Below are 16,055 nucleotides of genomic sequence, written 5' to 3' on the forward strand. Positions count from 1 at the left end.
TGGGGGAAACCGGAGCACCCGGAGAAAACCCACTCGAACACGGGGAGAACATACAAACTCCACACAGAAATGCCAACTGACCCAGCCAAGGCTCGAATCAGCGACTTTCTTGCTGTGAGGCAATTGTACTCCCCACTGTGCAACAGTGCTGCCCTAAATAATTTGTGGATAGGCTATCATTAAAATGTTTTATTCATAAATGAAAATTTTTCAAATTACCCCATACTAGTGGTGTTTAAAGAAGAATTTGTCACATATTTGAAGACATTAAGAGAGATGAAAAGTCAAAAAGCAAGACATTTATATATGTTATTAGAGGATTTTGGTTTGTTTGTTCATTCATTCCTTCAGCTTAGTCCCTTTATTAATCAGGGGCCACCACAGCAGCATGAACCACCAACTTATCCAGCTAATGTTGTACACTGCGTATGCCCTTCCAGCTGCAGCCCATTACTGGAAAACACCCATTCACACTCATACACTACGGACAATTCAGCTTACCCACTCCACCTATAGCTTATGTCTTTGCACTGTGGGGGAAACCAGAGCACCCGGAGGAAACCCACAGGGAGAACATGAAAACTCCACACAGAAATGCCAACTGACCCAGCTGAGGCTCGAACCAGCGACCTTCTTGCTGTGAGGCAACAGTGCTAACCACTTAGCCACCGTGTCACCCCATTTGTTAGTTTGTATAGCTTATTTTCAGCCTATTTTTCCTTTAGTATGTGTGTATTGTGTAGTGGCAGTTTTCTTTAAAGAGGCGCTCTCTGTGGTCAAGAAACAAAGTCTTACCCGGGATGTCTTTTCAAAGTTTTATTCTTTGCAAAGAAGGTCACAGTCATACAGCAACAACAGTTTTTGCAGAGTGGGACACTGAAGTCAAGTGTGTTCACCCTTTTATCTGGTTTGTACTGCTTGCAAGGTCAAATCCTAATAAGGCCCATTCTGTACGTGCATGAAGTGCTTCGCTGTTTCTGCTGTAAGTTTCCACTACACATGTTTAAATAAAAATGAATTTCCATTACAATTGTCACCATCATTCTGTTGCACTGTTGAAGCTTCAGTCTCAAAAGAAAATACCTCGTGTAAACATACCTGCCCTTTCTGAATCTGGATTTGGAATTGCATACATTTACTTACTTATTGTCTTATTTATGTAATGACTTTTCTGACCGACAGGTGGCAGTATAGTGATGTCGCTGAGAAGATCGCAGACTAATCCGTGAAGAAGTACAGGAGGAAAAGTGCGGTTAGTAAACATTCCGCTAAATGTTTCAGGTGTAGAACAATCTAAAGATAATATAACGTATAGCATAAGAGTAAAGCTTAACATATATTCGTAGCGTCGTTCCTGTGGTGATGTGTTTGGTGTGTTGTTTGTGCTCATGACGTGAAATTAGCGACACACGTGCAAGGAGTCGCCAGAAGTTCTTACAGTATTCGTTTTGGAGAAACTGGATTTTATGTTTGTTTCGTCATGATTTAAACTTTTTAAAGATTATTAACTTACTATGGATGAAATGCCGTCACTTTCGAGTAATGCCCGCGTTGATGGGGAAAAGGTAAAGAAAAAGAGAAGTAAACCTACAAAGCAGCATGAACTCACTAAAAGTCCACAGGAACAGGCTGAGAAACGCCTTAAAAAGAAGGAGAAGATGAGAAACAGTATTAAGGAAACGGATAGTAATTTGCAAATAAAGAAAAGAAGAAAGCTAGATGATGAAGGCGACACTTCAGTGATGGATGATGGTGTCTCAAATCAGCATGAAGCACAAACACAAGAGCTTCAGGGTTCAAGGGAAGGGAAGACTTCTAAAAGAAAGAAAATGAGAGAAAAACTGAAACAGACAAACTGTGAAGACATGGCAAAACAACAGACTGAAATCAGGAGAGAGCATGAGGATGAGCCAAACACGAGTGATCATGAAAGGGGTCTTCTTGATATAATGATGGGTACTAAAACACGCAAGACGAAGCAACTACTCTCAGATGAACCTCTAGTTGATTTAAATGCTTTGGATGAACTGAATCAATTTTGCCCTAAAATCACATTAGCATCCCGAAGCGCACGTGATATCAATAAAATGATCAGGATTGACCTGCCAAGGTTCAAGGAATTCAGAAAACAAGGTAAGCTGATTCTGTTGAATGTGTGTATTAGGTATGGGAGGTATGATAACCTTGCATAAAAATACCACGGTTTGAAGGTTTCGTGATTACTGCTCTTTTTAAATCTCTAAGTAAAAAACAAAAACTTTTTTTTTTGCCTTTTGAACACAACATGTTTTATTTCAAGAAACATTTTAAATAATTTATAACAGTAAACATGTCAGGCTAAATAGTTTAAATAAATCATTGACTTCTGCAGTCTTCATTAGTTTTGAAAACGCATATTTCTTTACAATTTAATGTTGTATTGGCATTTTTAGATATCATTTCTGCTGGGGATACTGTTGTCCTTAAAAAAAAACATAAATAAAACATTTTACATATACCGTAGGACCGATATAGCAGAAAAGCTTGTTAGTTTTAAAACTTTGACTTTTCCAAACCATGGTGTGCGTTGAAAACTGTTACCGTTCCATGCCTAGTGTGTAATGTGTATATATAAAACTTATATAAATAGATATAAAACTAATCTGTCCACCACATAGGTGTGGCATAGTAAGTTGGTTATTAGACAGCATGATTATTGCACAGGTGTGGCTTAGGCTGGCCACAACAAAAGGCCAGTTTAAAATACACAGCTTTATCGTACAGCATAATGACATCACAAGTCACATATATCACAAGTTTTGAGGGAGCATGCAAATGCCATGCTGACTGCAGGAATCTCCACCAGAGCTGTTGCACATGATTACCATGCTGTCTAGCATAAAGCATAATTTCAGAGAATTTTTTAGTTGCATGTTTTGCCTTTTTCTCTTACAGGCATCGAACTGAGACATGGAAGATTTTCTACTGCAGAAAATGAGAGGTTAAGACAGAACGTAAGCAACTTTCTGGCTCTCACAGGAGTGAAAGATGCCATCAAGCTCTTTCATCCCAAACGATTCCCTAAAGAATCCCAAACTCTGGCAAATTTGAAAAGGAAGTACAGTTTTTTTGTAAAGATTGGTGAGTGTTTTTAACCTTTTCTATAGATTTTTAAAAAATTAATATAGCTTGTTTATTTTATGAAAATAAATTTACATTTAGTAGACCTTTAAAGTGAGTAGTGATGAATTAAGCATTTTGAGTGAAGTAACCCATTAATAAACACTTAAATATTCTTTGAACATTATAAAAAAATGTGAAATTTGGTTGTTTAACAAAGATCTTCTTTTTTTTTTAAATAAAAACAGCGGAAGGAATTCCCAGGCCTTGTCATGATGTTTACACCCGTGGAACGAAGATTTATGATGATAGAAACAAAAAGGGAAAGTAAGTAAAATATAATATTTACATAATCATATCATAGTTCTGCCCTGCTTTAAATTTTGTTCCTTACTTAACTAATTTCTTCCTTTTCTCAAAAGTTTTACTGAAGAAGAAGAAAAATCACTGCTTAAGTATTATACACTATATGGTCCAGACTGGAAAAAGATTTCTGACAAGACAGATCGAAGTTCTTACTCCCTTGAGAAGCGGTTTTCACACCTTAGTAAGTCTAATTCATTGAACGTCTTCTCACATTTGTCAACTATGCTGTCGATTGCAGGTTGTTTACAGATTTTTATATCATCATTATTCATCATCAAACAGGTAAAATAAGGGGACCGTGGACTACAAATGAGGTGCAGAGGCTTTTAAGGGCTGTGCGTGACCATGTTGTATCTGTGCTGAAGTCTGCAAACCCCAAAAAAAAGAAACCAAAAAGAGTCAGTAGAGAAATACTGTACCAAGCATTACCCTGGTCCAAAATTGCTGAGAAGGTAAAAACTCGATGCTGGACCAAATGCAGAGATAAATGGTAAGAGAGCACTTGTATATTGTGTTGTTTTTTCTTGCATTTTATATTATCTTCTTTTTTTATGGTCAACTTTGTCCTGATTTTCCTTTTTGACCTCTTAGGATGTCCATACTAGCTTCCCGGATGTCCTCAGGGATTACATTTAGAGGAAGGAAAGCTCAGGAGGCCAAAATCAAACTCATTAGAGCGTAAGAAATCTTGCTTTCACGTGCTAGGATTGCTTGCGTTATCTTAACACGTTTTTCACTGCCTGAATTGTACTTAAAATAGTAATAGTGTTGTAATAATGATGTTTTGACACAGGATGTATGAAATGCAAGTGGAGGATGTTGTGGATGTTGACTGGGAGCATCTTACAGCTGTTTTTGGGTGAGAATTATTTACTGAGTGTATTTGGGACAATATATCCATCATTTTCAGGCCGATTCTTGCCATTTTTAAAGGAACAATAGGCTTATTTTACAAGTCCCTGAGAGTTAAACAGTTTTAATCCATTCTGCTAGTCTTCAAGTCTGGCATGAGCACTTTTAGCTTAGAATAGATAATTGAATCTGATTAGATCGTTAGCATCTAATTCAAAAATCACCAAAGTGTTTTGTTAATTATCTTATTTAAAGGGTCACGAAACACCAAAACACATCTTTTGAGCTGTTGACAGTCGTATATGTGTCCCACACTGCTAAAAACACTATTAGGACACCTATATTTCACTAAAAAGTGTAAATTGGTTGTTTTTGCGTTATTTCAAGCAAATTCGTACTTCCGGTTTGAAACAAATTTTTGAAGCTGCGTCACGGTCATGACATAATAGCGTTGATTCCAGCGTGCAGACTGGGCGTCTGTGCCAGAGTGTGTCTTATTACGTCTTACAGTGTGCTGCATTAATGCATGAGTAAGGCTTGGTTCAAACCAATCAGCGCGCTCTATTGTGCAACTTCATTAATATTCATTAGTGTCATCGTGTTTACACGACAGAGACGCCACGTTGTGTTGGCAAAACAAGCATGAAGTGTTGCTTTTATAGTTTGCTGCCGTTAAGTTTTGTTTTCTTTTTCTCTCTGTGAGAGCTCATCTGGAGTCACGTGAGAATTAACAGTGTACGCGACGCTCGACAACAATAACTTACGTGTCTAAGGAGGATTATTGTTTACCTGAGATCCGGATTGGCTTGTAGTCTCCTCTTAATAAAGACGCGGCTCTAGTTGCTGGTGATTGTTCTGTCTCTACAGATTTGGTAAGAGAGCGACCAGTGCTCCTTTGTTTATTCAGTTTGTTCGTATCGAACTAAGTTAACTATTGCACCGAGTGTAAACATGTTAGCACCACAACCATACTTTAACCTCGTGTAGGGTTTTCACCGCATTTTGTGACCGGAATAACACGCGCGGCTTTCTGACGCTACCTGCCGTGTGCATCTAAGTTTCCGGGAAATGCTGAGGGTTTTTTTTTCTCTCATTCGCCGTGCGGTATCAAACATTGCATGAAAAATACACGCTTAGAGCAGTTCCTCGAATCAAATATCTCGTTTGTCGCGAGGGGCATGAATGAATTCCCTGAATCAAAGAGCCAAACTGCAGTTAAAGTCCACCATTTAATAATTTGGCAAATAATTCGACTACAGATGTCCATGTTGGTCAAACACCATCACTTTCTCCTGTGTGTGTGTATTTTGACTCTGAAACTCGCGCGTGCCCAAATAGACACTCCCACACCCTCCCACTTTAGTTCCTCTAGTCCCACTACACTCCCCCCTAAACAGAGCTGGACACGCCCACTTTTCTGACTTTTTTCAAAGTAGAGGTGTGAAAACACCCTGCTGAAACGAGGGGGTTTCATGGCCCTTTAAAGCCTGACTCTTCTGTAGTTACATTGATTTCTGTGACCTACAAAAATGAAAAGTTGCTACTTTTAAAGCAGATATGGATAGGAACTATGCAATCATTCCAGCACAATAATCAAGGAACTTTGCTGCCACAATATTGTACTATGATATCGTGATTTTGTTACATTTCCTTGAAGTTATGAACTGCTACCTGCATTGGTACTCAGCTAAATCCAATTTTTCAAATATTGTCAAAATTAAGCAAGAAATATTGTATTTTAATTAATAATAAATGTGGTATATACAAAATAGTAAATTTTTAGTTGATGTGTTTATTGTAGATCAAAAGCTTTAATGTTTATGGATTAACCCAAAAATAAAAATGAGCTTTGCTTAAAGTGCTTCCAAACCTTTTAAGTAAAAACACTTATTTTTGTTGAACACAAAAGAAGATATTTTGAAGTATGTTATAAACCGGTAACTATTAACTTAAATAGAAGAAAGAAAAAAAAAAACACCTACCATAAAAGTCAGTGGTTATATCATCGTTTTGGGTTAAAAAGGTGACCAGGCCAGCGAACAAGGGAGTACTTTTAAGTATGGAAACAGATAAGAAAGACTTTACGATTCTTCAGAGTCAAACGAGTCGACTCTTAAAAAATGACCCTCATTACCATTAAAGGGATAGTTCACCCAAAAATGAAAATTGTCATTTACTCACCTTCACATGTTCCAAAACTGTTTTACTTTCTTGTGTTGAACGCAAAAGATATTTTAAAGAAAGCTGGAAACAATTTCAATCGACTTTCAACTTCAGTTGTATTTGTTTATCCTACTATGGAAGTCAATTTTTACAGGTTTTTAAGCATTCTTTGAGCCTTTTAAAAAGTGAGAAATTGTTTGATATAGGTTTTAAATAATACTAATAAATAAAATAAATGACAAAAAAATTAGGGCTGTCACATTAATGTAATCATTAACTGGAAGTTTATCTGTGGCTGAAAAACACGTATAGTTCATTAGGTAGGGGTAATTGGCATCTGAGCCCGGTTGCACAGGTTACATTATTATTCCAGTTGCCAGCAAGTTACTATAATGGTGCACCTGCTTGTTCAGGCATGATAATGCAGCTGCTGGTGTAAACATGCTTGGCGTCACATCTTTGTCCTCTTTGTCTCATAGGGATGTCCCTCCAGCATATGCTCAATCAAGGTGGCACCAGCTTAAAGTCTGCTATGTGCCAGATTGGCAAAACAAGTGTTTTGGAGGTAGGCGTTTTACTTTATAGATGGACCACTGCATTCTTTTGTTCTCCATAGTACATTCCATAGACACTCAAGTAGCAAAAAATCTAATCAAATAATTGGTTTAGAGACTCAACATAGTCTTGTAAACAACTTGAAATCTCAGGACATTTTGTTGGTGTAAAATTAAAAATTTGATATAAAAAAATGAAGTTTAAATAGCCTTTTATTGAATGTCTGTGTTGTTTTCTTTCAGACATTGTTGACTTTCTCTACGAGAACACTTTGCCAGGTCTGGTAAAAGAGTGCAAAGATCTTGATGATGATGAACTTACGGTTGACCAGATGAACAGCTTCCGGCTAGCAGATATTTTTCAAGACATTAATGAGGATGAGTGCTGTGACGATGATGAACAGACTGGCCAGCAAGAAAACAACCACTCGTCTTAATCAGCTGTATAGATGAATTGTGAGAAGTCAATCTAAATATTCCAGTGACTTAAAGAAAATTTTAGGTTGTACATATATTTTTTTTTATTCTTGTGTTTTTCAATGAGTTGATCAGTAAATAAATTCAAGTTCTAATGCATTTTAAAAGGATTTCGACAAGAAACATGTTTAGATTTTCCATAGACGGGTATCAAACATGGATGAAAAAGGTAAACAATGGGCAGCATACAGCATTTAGTCATCTTGGTGTTACAGTAGATCAATCCAATTACATTTTCAGACCAGCCATGGCCCGATGCAGTGGGTCAGAACTCCAGAAGTCATGATCCCACCCCAAGAACCAGCCTGTAAAGGTGGGAAGTTCAAAACCCTGCTTCACTGTAACAATAGGGGTTCTCTTATCCCTACCGGCAGGATCTGATTCGATGTATTTGGCCGCTAAATTGAGAAATGTAAAGAGATGCATGGTAAGCTGGTGAAAATTTACCAAACATCAGTGAAAAATTGTGTTCTGCTTACCTAAAGTTAAAGCTTCACTCTTTTCATCTTCATTTGCTTCATTTCCAATCCAAACAAAGACCTTGGGGACCATAATTTGAGTATGAAAGTCAATCGCCTGTTTATACTTTGGAGTACATTTTATTACTGGTGTTATTTTAAACCGGTTACCTGATCCCAGGTGTCCAGGATCATGACATCATCTGGAGCCAAGTCTTCCTGAGTCATCTCTCCTGGCACCTCTTCAATCTAGATTGCGAAAACAAAGTTGTGAAAGCAAGCAAAGAGTGAATAAGAAACTGTTCTGTCTTAGTTACTACAATTGTTTTTAAGGAGTGTAATAATATTCAAACCGAATCGTAAAGACTGTGGAATGCTCCATTCGGTTTGAACCACATTCTCTCATACCAAATTGATGTCCCCCCCACTTAGCAATCTCTCACCTTCCACCAAGCTCAGTCTCTGAGCACTGGTCATATGAGCTAAGATTGATGAAGGCTACACAGCGATCCAGATAACCCAGTCAGGGAGAGAATGTGTGCTGACACACCCTTGTTTTCAAAAGTATGTGTTTAAAACAACCACAGATTTTTGAAACTAAACCTGTTCTGCGTGTGATCTGAAGCTCATGTGAACTCAATAGGAGTATAGCAGTTGATTGGTGTATGGCATTAGTGTATCATTACACCCCTTTCATTTTTACATTCTTGACAACATGGAAACTCACAAGGAGTTGTCCTGTCTTGTTGGAACATGCAAAGAGTCTGGGAGGATGGCTGTCCATTTTGTTTTTGAGCCTTTCAGAGGTGCGATACTCTGCTTTTCCCCCAAGAGCAGTCCAGAAGACATCTGTGTAGAAATCATAATTTAAAAAAAAAAGTGTTCAATGAATATATGAAAACACTCCCCTGACAATGACTGCAGGCCCACCTCCTTCTGCTCCTTCTGATATCTCTGAAAGGGTCACTCCTAAAATGCTGCCAAGCTTCGCGGCTCCATTCTTTTCTGCATCACTTGTACCCTGACCTAGCCACAGTGTAGAGCCTGAAGGAGTCACTAGAACAAAGGCATCGTTGGAGTTCAGGCTGGAGGCCACAGGATCAACCTGTTTCAGGCAAAATTAATAGCATTTGTTTAGGGGAACCAAACCAACAACTTCTAAATGAAGAACAATTAAAAAAGGGAACTGCATTGTACAATTGTATACCGAAAACGCATGTTGATTTTGACTCACCTCAACAGCCCGTGTGTGGCCAGCAGGGTTGGCACGCACTTGGAAAAGACGGATTTCAGAAGCTTTTGATTGGCCACCCTTGCGTGAAGTCCCCCCCATGTACACCACCATTGGTTTCCCACCAAAGATACTCATGAGTTGAAGAGGTTCTTTTCCTTGAATTACTCGCACCTTAATAAACAATCACATTCAATCTGATATTAGTTACTTCTTTTGATGTTCTAAATCAGGAGTGTCCAAATCAACTCCTGGTGGACTACTGTTCTGCAGGGTCCAGTTCTAAATAAATAAACCCAAACCAGCTAGTCATGGAACAAAAAAAAGAAATCTTCTGGTCTGTATTTTGGTAGACCCAAATACAGCAAACATCACCTGCACAGCACTCCCGCCAAGCTCTGCATCAAGTTGGGCAGCCAGAATGGCAGAAGCTCCTTTCTCATCTTGACTTGACTCCTCTCCTTGCCTGTGAATGTAACAATTCTCTCTATTTAAAGAACCTTCACACTGAGACTCATCTTGTTGACTACCAAAAGTGAGGTTAAGGAATACTACACAAAAACTACTGAGTTTTGTTACCCACTTATTCTTGTATATCATAAATATACAAGATCTATGGATTATGACCAAATGCTTAAAAATTCTGTTTGTTTTCAAGGTTCAACATGCATAGAGGACTGAATGGATTCCAGACTTGGGTTTGCAGCTCTTACCACATATATATAATCTGCCCCTGACGTCCGCTGTGCTTGTAGGTGTACAGAATGATGTAACTATCTCCTCCATAGAACTGCCCATAAATAGATGGATCCACTGGAACCTTATCTGATCCCTCAATACGCCAGATCTTACCAAAACAAGACCAGTTGTCCATTCATTATCATGCTAGAAAGTCAATTAATATTTGCAATCTTTCACATCAGTGCAAAGCACACTTTTACCTTTTTGTCTCCCTTCCCATCATCTACCATTCCATGCTGAGCAGCCATTGCCTCTGATTTATGCAAAGACGATGCATCAAAGGGCACTTTCTTGATCTTGGCAATTTTGTTGGACACGTAGGCTTGCCCCATACCCTTTGACTGGTCCGTGTCACGCCAGAACTTGAAGAATTGTTTGAAAAGAGGAGTCTCTCCATTCTCAGGGATGATTTGGACTTCAGTGTGTTTAGGATAGCCCATTTGACTGATGAAGTCCTCTGCTGCTTTCATACCTGCACTCCGCTCCTCTTTATTAGCCTCTTTACCTGCATTATTAAAGAAATAAGAGCACTGATTATGTCTCGAATTGCATATTTTGAATGAATTTGAACCATGTCAAGAGCTGACCTTTCCAGACAAATATCTTGCCATTGGTACCATGGTCCAAGATAAAGCAGTCAGCAGACTGCAGGTCACTCTGGGAAAAGGGGTTGTCCTCAGAAACCAAACTCACAGACATGCTCCCACTGGCATTTGACACCTAAGCAATAATGACCACCAGAATAAACCATTCTGTAGAGTCTGTAAGATCATTTGTAATAAAAATCTAAAGTTTAGCTAAGTTTACCTTATACAGTTTGGCTGATTTCCTGTTGGATGCATCAGTTTTGGTGTCTTCAGACTGAGCGTCAGGGAGATCAGGCTTTGGTCCAAGAATCTGGCAAAATATTGTAGAGTCATTAAACTCAGAATGTAATACTAAATGAATATTAAAGACTGGAATACAATGCATCAGGGGTTCCCCCGCAACATTCCCAAACTATTCCCTTCGCTTAGTACCCCCAACACTGCACCATTTGCATGATTCTTTTAGAAGTCTTGTTATAAGCTGAAAAAGTTGTAACATTTAGGGTGTACTCACACTATGCTATCCGAACCGTGCCCAGGCCCGTATCATTTGAGAAGCCTGAGTGCTCTGATTTGGACTCAGGCACAGTTCACTTGGCCGGCCCTAGCCTGGTTGGAAGAGGTGTGCCAGAGCGCGGTTCACTTGGGCTCAGCGCGAATGCAAGTGCGCCTGAGCCTGAAACTGAAGATGAGATGTGACTTTTACGGGACTGTTTGATATGGATTTATTAATCATTCTTACTGTTAATTAATCGCAAACTGTCGTAGATTATTAAAGACGCAAAGCCCTCACTGCATGATAGCTGCACCTTCAGCAAACCTCCTAATTCCTGCAGCATGAAGACTTTATGAGTGTCAAAGGTGGCTGATCTGTTCGGCGAAATGTTTAACTGCATCCCAAACGACTAAAACGATAAGACTAAAGAAATCACTGTGCTGAGCGAAAACGCTTACTGAACAGCGCATCATCGATGACCCAAGCGTGCTCAGGCCCGAATGTAATGTGAGGGCTGTCGGGGGAGACGGGAGGAAGGACAAGTGTGCTTCTGCCCGGTTTTAGGCAACTGTACATAGTGTGAGGACGCCCTTAGTCTCGTTAGACTTTAACATTTTTTAATTTACTGGTAAAGTTGGTCTGGAAATTGCATATTTAGTGGTATCACAGTGTAAAAGGGGATGGTAACATCAAGTACAACTTTAAATTATACTAACCGCTAATATTTTATCATTTTCGGATCCTTCTTCGCATACAAAAAGCTTTGCTCTCCCACAACACTCATTATCACGAATGTCTTTGGAAATACTGGTGGCCTTCAGTCTCTCAAACTGGTTACACTTGGACCCGCACCACTGGTATATTTCCTAATGGAAGAATAAGAGAAATAGCATGAATAAATGGGAGACATAATAATAAAAAGCAATCAAGAAAAAAAGGCGTCTTTCACCTGTCCAAGGTTTAGGATGAAGCAATCACCCTGGTTGAAGCTAGCCCAGCTCATGGGTACCTCAGTGGCCCGGACAACACGCCTGCCACTCACATGGAGAAGTCGCTTCACATTTACTGCACCAGACGTGTGTTTGAATCCAGAGGCAACTCCACCTTGCTAAATACGATTATTTAAGAGGAATTAAATACTGACCAAAGCATGGTAAATGTACTAACGTTACCCACCATGTATTTAATGCCGGATTTGAAGTAGCCAAGAAAGGTTTTTGACTCAAATCCCTGGACTTCTCTGTACTGGATGGGTTTTCCTCCAAGGAAATCATCCATTTGGACAGTGAAGATAGCAGCTGCTCCACTCTCGTCAACTGTACATGCTTCACCTACAATGGTCATACACAGGGTTTCAATAAACATGTACACCATTTACTCACAACTCACAACTTAGCAGAATGCTCACCAATCCAGAAATGAAGGTCATATTGCAGATTGCCTGAGTTTTGCTTGATGGTGTTGAGAACGAGGTATGTATCACCCGTGTAGAACCCACCATAAAGATTCTTAGGGACAGGCACCAAATCAAGGTTTTCAATCCTCCACACCTGCAGGCCGGTCTGCTTTCCTGCCTTCTCAAATTCTGGGTGGTGCACCATGATTCTGTTTGAAAACAAAAGCCATTGTGATGGTTATAGACAATAGTCATATTTTGCATGCTGGCATTTTCCACATACACAAAATGTGGGTAAAAGCATCTTAAAAGTTGACTTTACTTAAGTAACTAAGCCAGTTGCAACTTGGAAATGATAAGTTGAATTAAATTTTATTATTGTACATGAATCATTTACTTAATGTTAGGATAACAGGTTTACTCACTTTATTTTTAGGTCAGCTATTTCCTTTAAAAGAAACAAGTTTGCTCGCTTGTTTTAAAGTGTACACTACCTGACAAATGTCTTGTTGCCTATTCAAGTTTTAGAAACAACAAATAATTATCATTTGGCATTAGAAGTGGTTTATAATAAAGGCAGACCTCTAGATTACGCTTATTTTACCTAAATAAAATATGATCATGCCTTGATTTTTAATTATTTAATCAGGACAGTAAGGTCTGACTTTGCTTAGACAAATGTCTTGTCACTTAACAGAAATAATGTACAGTATAGAATATAAAGTCATGGTGCAGTAGAAAAACAATGAATATTGTGTTTGACTCCCATGAGCTTGGAGGACTGCATCTATACATCTCTGCAATGACTCAAATCACTTATTAAAGTCATCTGGAATGGCAAAGAAAGCGTTCTTGCAGGACTCCCAGAGTTCATCAAGATTCTTTGGATTCATCTTTAATGCCTCCTCCATCTTACCCCAGACATGCTCAATAATCTTCACATCTGGTGACTGGGCTGGCCAATCCTGGACCTTCTTTGCTTTCAGGAACTTTGATGTGGAGGCTGAAGTATGAGGAGCGCTATCCTGCTGACAAATTAACCCTCTCCTGTGGTTTGTAATGTAATAAGGAGCACAAATGTCTTGAAACCTCAGGCTGTTGATATTGCCATACACTCTGCAGATTTCTTGCATGCTGAATGTAACCCCAAACCATGATTTTTTCCTTCACCATACTTGGCTGATTTCTGTGAGAATCTTGGGTCCATGCGGGTTCCAGTAGGTCTTCTGCAGTATTTGTGATGATTGGGATGCAGTTCAACAGATGATTCATCGGAAAAATCTACTTCCTGCTACTTTTCCTAATGATCAACTAGAAGTCAAGTTATTACTTGTTGCTCTTACAACTGGGATCGACAACAAGACTTTTGTCAGGTAGTAGGCTCACTCTGGGGGGATTTTTGAGTCTTAATCTGTTCACAACTTTCTCAGTTTCACCAAATGGAATAATTTTTGATGACTAATCTTATTTTGACCCATATTTTGGGAAAATACTTCAAAAATTCAACAATTACCTCTAAGCGAGTTTACTACCCTTTCGTTATATTGGTGGCTTTTTTGCCCCATTTACTTCCGTCATAATAATTTTTTTTTTTTGATAGCAAAGCCATGACATCATATAATCATGCATTCTTGATTGTTGGTAGATTTCCCTGTTGCAAAGAGGTAAAACTTTTTACTGTTGATCACAAGAAAACAGCTTAGTTTCTCTCTTAGAATTTTATGGAGTATAGTGCATGTGTAAGAAAGAGAGACCATTGCACACTTACTCAGACACTTGATATGTTTGAAAAAACAAACAAATAAGCACCTCAGCTCTCAGAACATAGTTAACATAGTAAGTGTATTTATACTCCACACTCTAATTTGTTGTTTTACTACATAGTAACTTGTTTTACTTCAAGTCCATATAAAAGTAGGAAACTTTTTTGCACAGGCCCATCTATAGGGTTAATGCTGCCAACTGATGATCAACACTAGAAATTAAAAGTTGTATCTCTTCTCAACAAGGAAAAACACCAACAATCAAGAATACTAGATTATTTGGTTTGCATCCCTGCTGAAAAATCCAGCTTAAACCAGCCTAGGCTGGTTGGCTGGTTTTAGCTGGTCGACAAGGCTGGTTTTAGAGGGGTTTTGGCCACTTCCAGGCTGGTTTCCAGACATTTCCAGCCTGGTCTTAGCTGGTCAGGCTGGGACATGACCAGCTAAAACCAGCTTGTCCAGCCTAGCCAAGCTGGGAGTCCAGCCTAAACCAGGCTGGTCAAGCTGGTTTTAGCTGGATTAGGCTGGTCATTTTCCAGCCTGACCAGCTAAGACCAGGCTGGAAATGGCTGGAAACCAGCCAGGAAATTGCCAAAACCCCTCTAAAACCAGCCTGGTCGACCAGCTAAAACCAGCCAACCAGCCTAGGCTGGTTTAAGCTGGATTTTTCAGTAGGGTATGGCATTACATGGCTTTTCAATCAGTAAATGTCATTATAATGGAAGTCAATGGGGCAAAACAGTCACAAACATAACAAAAGGGTAGTAAATTTGAACTGTACACAAGGGTTAATAATATCAAAACAAGGAAGAGAACATTGTTTTTATTTCCCATTACAGGGATGATTATCTGCATTCATCAGAAAGAACAAAAGCAGATCATAAATTTGTTCAGTGTTTCTTCAGTCAAACTGCTCTCCTGGTATGAGGTGGACCAGTCTGGTCGTGGCCCCAGGCGGAGACCTCACCCACCCTCCCAGTAAAATGATACACCAGAAAACATAGGTCTCTTTCAGTTAGCAAGGGGTGAACAACAATGCTCAACTGGCCACTCAACGACATTCCAGTTATAGACAAAAGGTGAAGTTGCTCAGCTGATGTAGTACATTTTATATTATAACAACAACTTGCACATTATCATGTTTTTATTTTATTATTATTATTATTTTTAGAATAATGAAAAAATAAATTAAAAGGCAAGCTTTTTTTTCTTTGCGCACACACAAGACACGTTACTTATAACGTTACTTACCAAGTTACTTCTACCTAATGCATTAAACCAATTGTGGCTGCTTACGGTGAGGACGCTTGGAGAAAATAAATAATTAACAGTAATAGTATATGCTCTTAACTGCGATTATGCTCGAGGAAACAAGTTAAAGATGCTCCCTATTAGCTAAAAAAGCATACATTAAAATAATTTCGCTAGCTAAATAGGTTTAAAAGAACCATATGAGGCATACCTGTTATTTTTAACTTCTTTTGAATGGCGTTATCAACAGATCAGCGATGGACGACTGCAGTGTGTTTAGGCAATGAGCTTCCGCAGGTACTGGGTGTGACACCTTTCACAGGTTTGGCTCATTTGCATATGAAGCCTCTCCTTCGTCTGTCGAGGATGATTTCTTCTTCCAGGAGTGTGTAGAGTTCGGGAACGCGATAAACCACAAGTTTGTCTAATTAGCCCTATTTGTATAAACCATTATGAGGGATGTAAACAAAAACGATAGTCCCAAAGTTTTTCCGGTTTTACATTTTTTCTATAGCTTCCGAGAATCCAAAAAGAGGCACATATTGATAATCTTATGATAGCTGTTTTGACATTAACTTATGATAGAATTGCCTGTTACAGGTATAAATAGTTTGAGAACAA

General features: G+C 38.9%; 2 protein-coding genes across 3 annotated transcripts; one reads left to right on the plus strand and one right to left on the minus strand.

Annotated features, from left to right (window-relative positions):
* The first annotated feature begins 1,220 nt into the window (after window positions 1–1,220).
* ttf1.6 (transcription termination factor 1, tandem duplicate 6) lies at window positions 1,221–7,618 on the plus strand. 2 transcript variants are annotated; one of them, XR_015492017.1, is made up of 9 exons: window positions 1,221–2,133; window positions 2,935–3,120; window positions 3,348–3,426; window positions 3,522–3,646; window positions 3,748–3,955; window positions 4,057–4,143; window positions 4,259–4,612; window positions 6,413–7,045; window positions 7,278–7,618. XR_015492017.1 is itself a non-coding variant. In XM_087254569.1 (9 exons), exons 1-9 carry the CDS (start codon window positions 1,515–1,517, stop codon window positions 7,469–7,471), a joined length of 1,650 nt encoding a protein of 549 aa, XP_087110695.1. In that variant the 5' UTR covers window positions 1,221–1,514; the 3' UTR covers window positions 7,472–7,618. The 2 variants fall into 2 exon arrangements, 1 of the variants encoding a protein (XP_087110695.1); XM_087254569.1 differs by having other exon boundaries at window positions 4,259–4,324; window positions 6,960–7,045.
* gsnb (gelsolin b) lies at window positions 7,536–15,708 on the minus strand. Its single transcript, NM_001089344.1, has 16 exons — window positions 15,646–15,708; window positions 12,433–12,629; window positions 12,201–12,355; window positions 11,974–12,132; window positions 11,741–11,890; window positions 10,749–10,838; window positions 10,529–10,661; window positions 10,142–10,446; window positions 9,914–10,047; window positions 9,576–9,666; window positions 9,204–9,374; window positions 8,900–9,074; window positions 8,697–8,818; window positions 8,141–8,218; window positions 7,991–8,051; window positions 7,536–7,909 (listed from the first exon to the last, which is right to left on the minus strand). Exons 2-16 carry the CDS (start codon window positions 12,623–12,625, stop codon window positions 7,740–7,742), a joined length of 2,187 nt encoding a protein of 728 aa, NP_001082813.1. The 5' UTR covers window positions 12,626–12,629; window positions 15,646–15,708; the 3' UTR covers window positions 7,536–7,739.
* Between the last annotated feature and the right edge of the window lie 347 nt (window positions 15,709–16,055).

The sequence above is a fragment of the Danio rerio genome, chromosome 5 (genome assembly GCF_052040795.2).
Source record: "Danio rerio strain M-AB ecotype USA chromosome 5, GRCz13ab, whole genome shotgun sequence".
Taxonomy (NCBI): domain Eukaryota; kingdom Metazoa; phylum Chordata; class Actinopteri; order Cypriniformes; family Danionidae; genus Danio; species Danio rerio.

Bases quoted from the DNA above. Each gene is read 5' to 3' on its own strand.
- ttf1.6 (XM_087254569.1), top strand. From the start codon at position 1,515: ATGGATGAAATGCCGTCACTTTCGAGTAATGCCCGCGTTGATGGGGAA. The intron at 3,956-4,056 runs GTAAGAGAGCAC...TTGACCTCTTAG, and splicing joins ACCAAATGCAGAGATAAATG to GATGTCCATACTAGCTTCCC. The intron at 4,325-6,959 runs GTGAGAATTATT...TTTGTCTCATAG, and splicing joins CATCTTACAGCTGTTTTTGG to GGATGTCCCTCCAGCATATG.
- gsnb (NM_001089344.1), bottom strand. From the start codon at position 12,625: ATGGTGCACCACCCAGAATTTGAGAAGGCAGGAAAGCAGACCGGCCTG. The intron at 10,447-10,528 runs GTCAGCTCTTGA...TTAATAATGCAG, and splicing joins CAAGATATTTGTCTGGAAAG to GTAAAGAGGCTAATAAAGAG. The intron at 8,819-8,899 runs GTGGGCCTGCAG...ATTTCTACACAG, and splicing joins ATCAGAAGGAGCAGAAGGAG to ATGTCTTCTGGACTGCTCTT.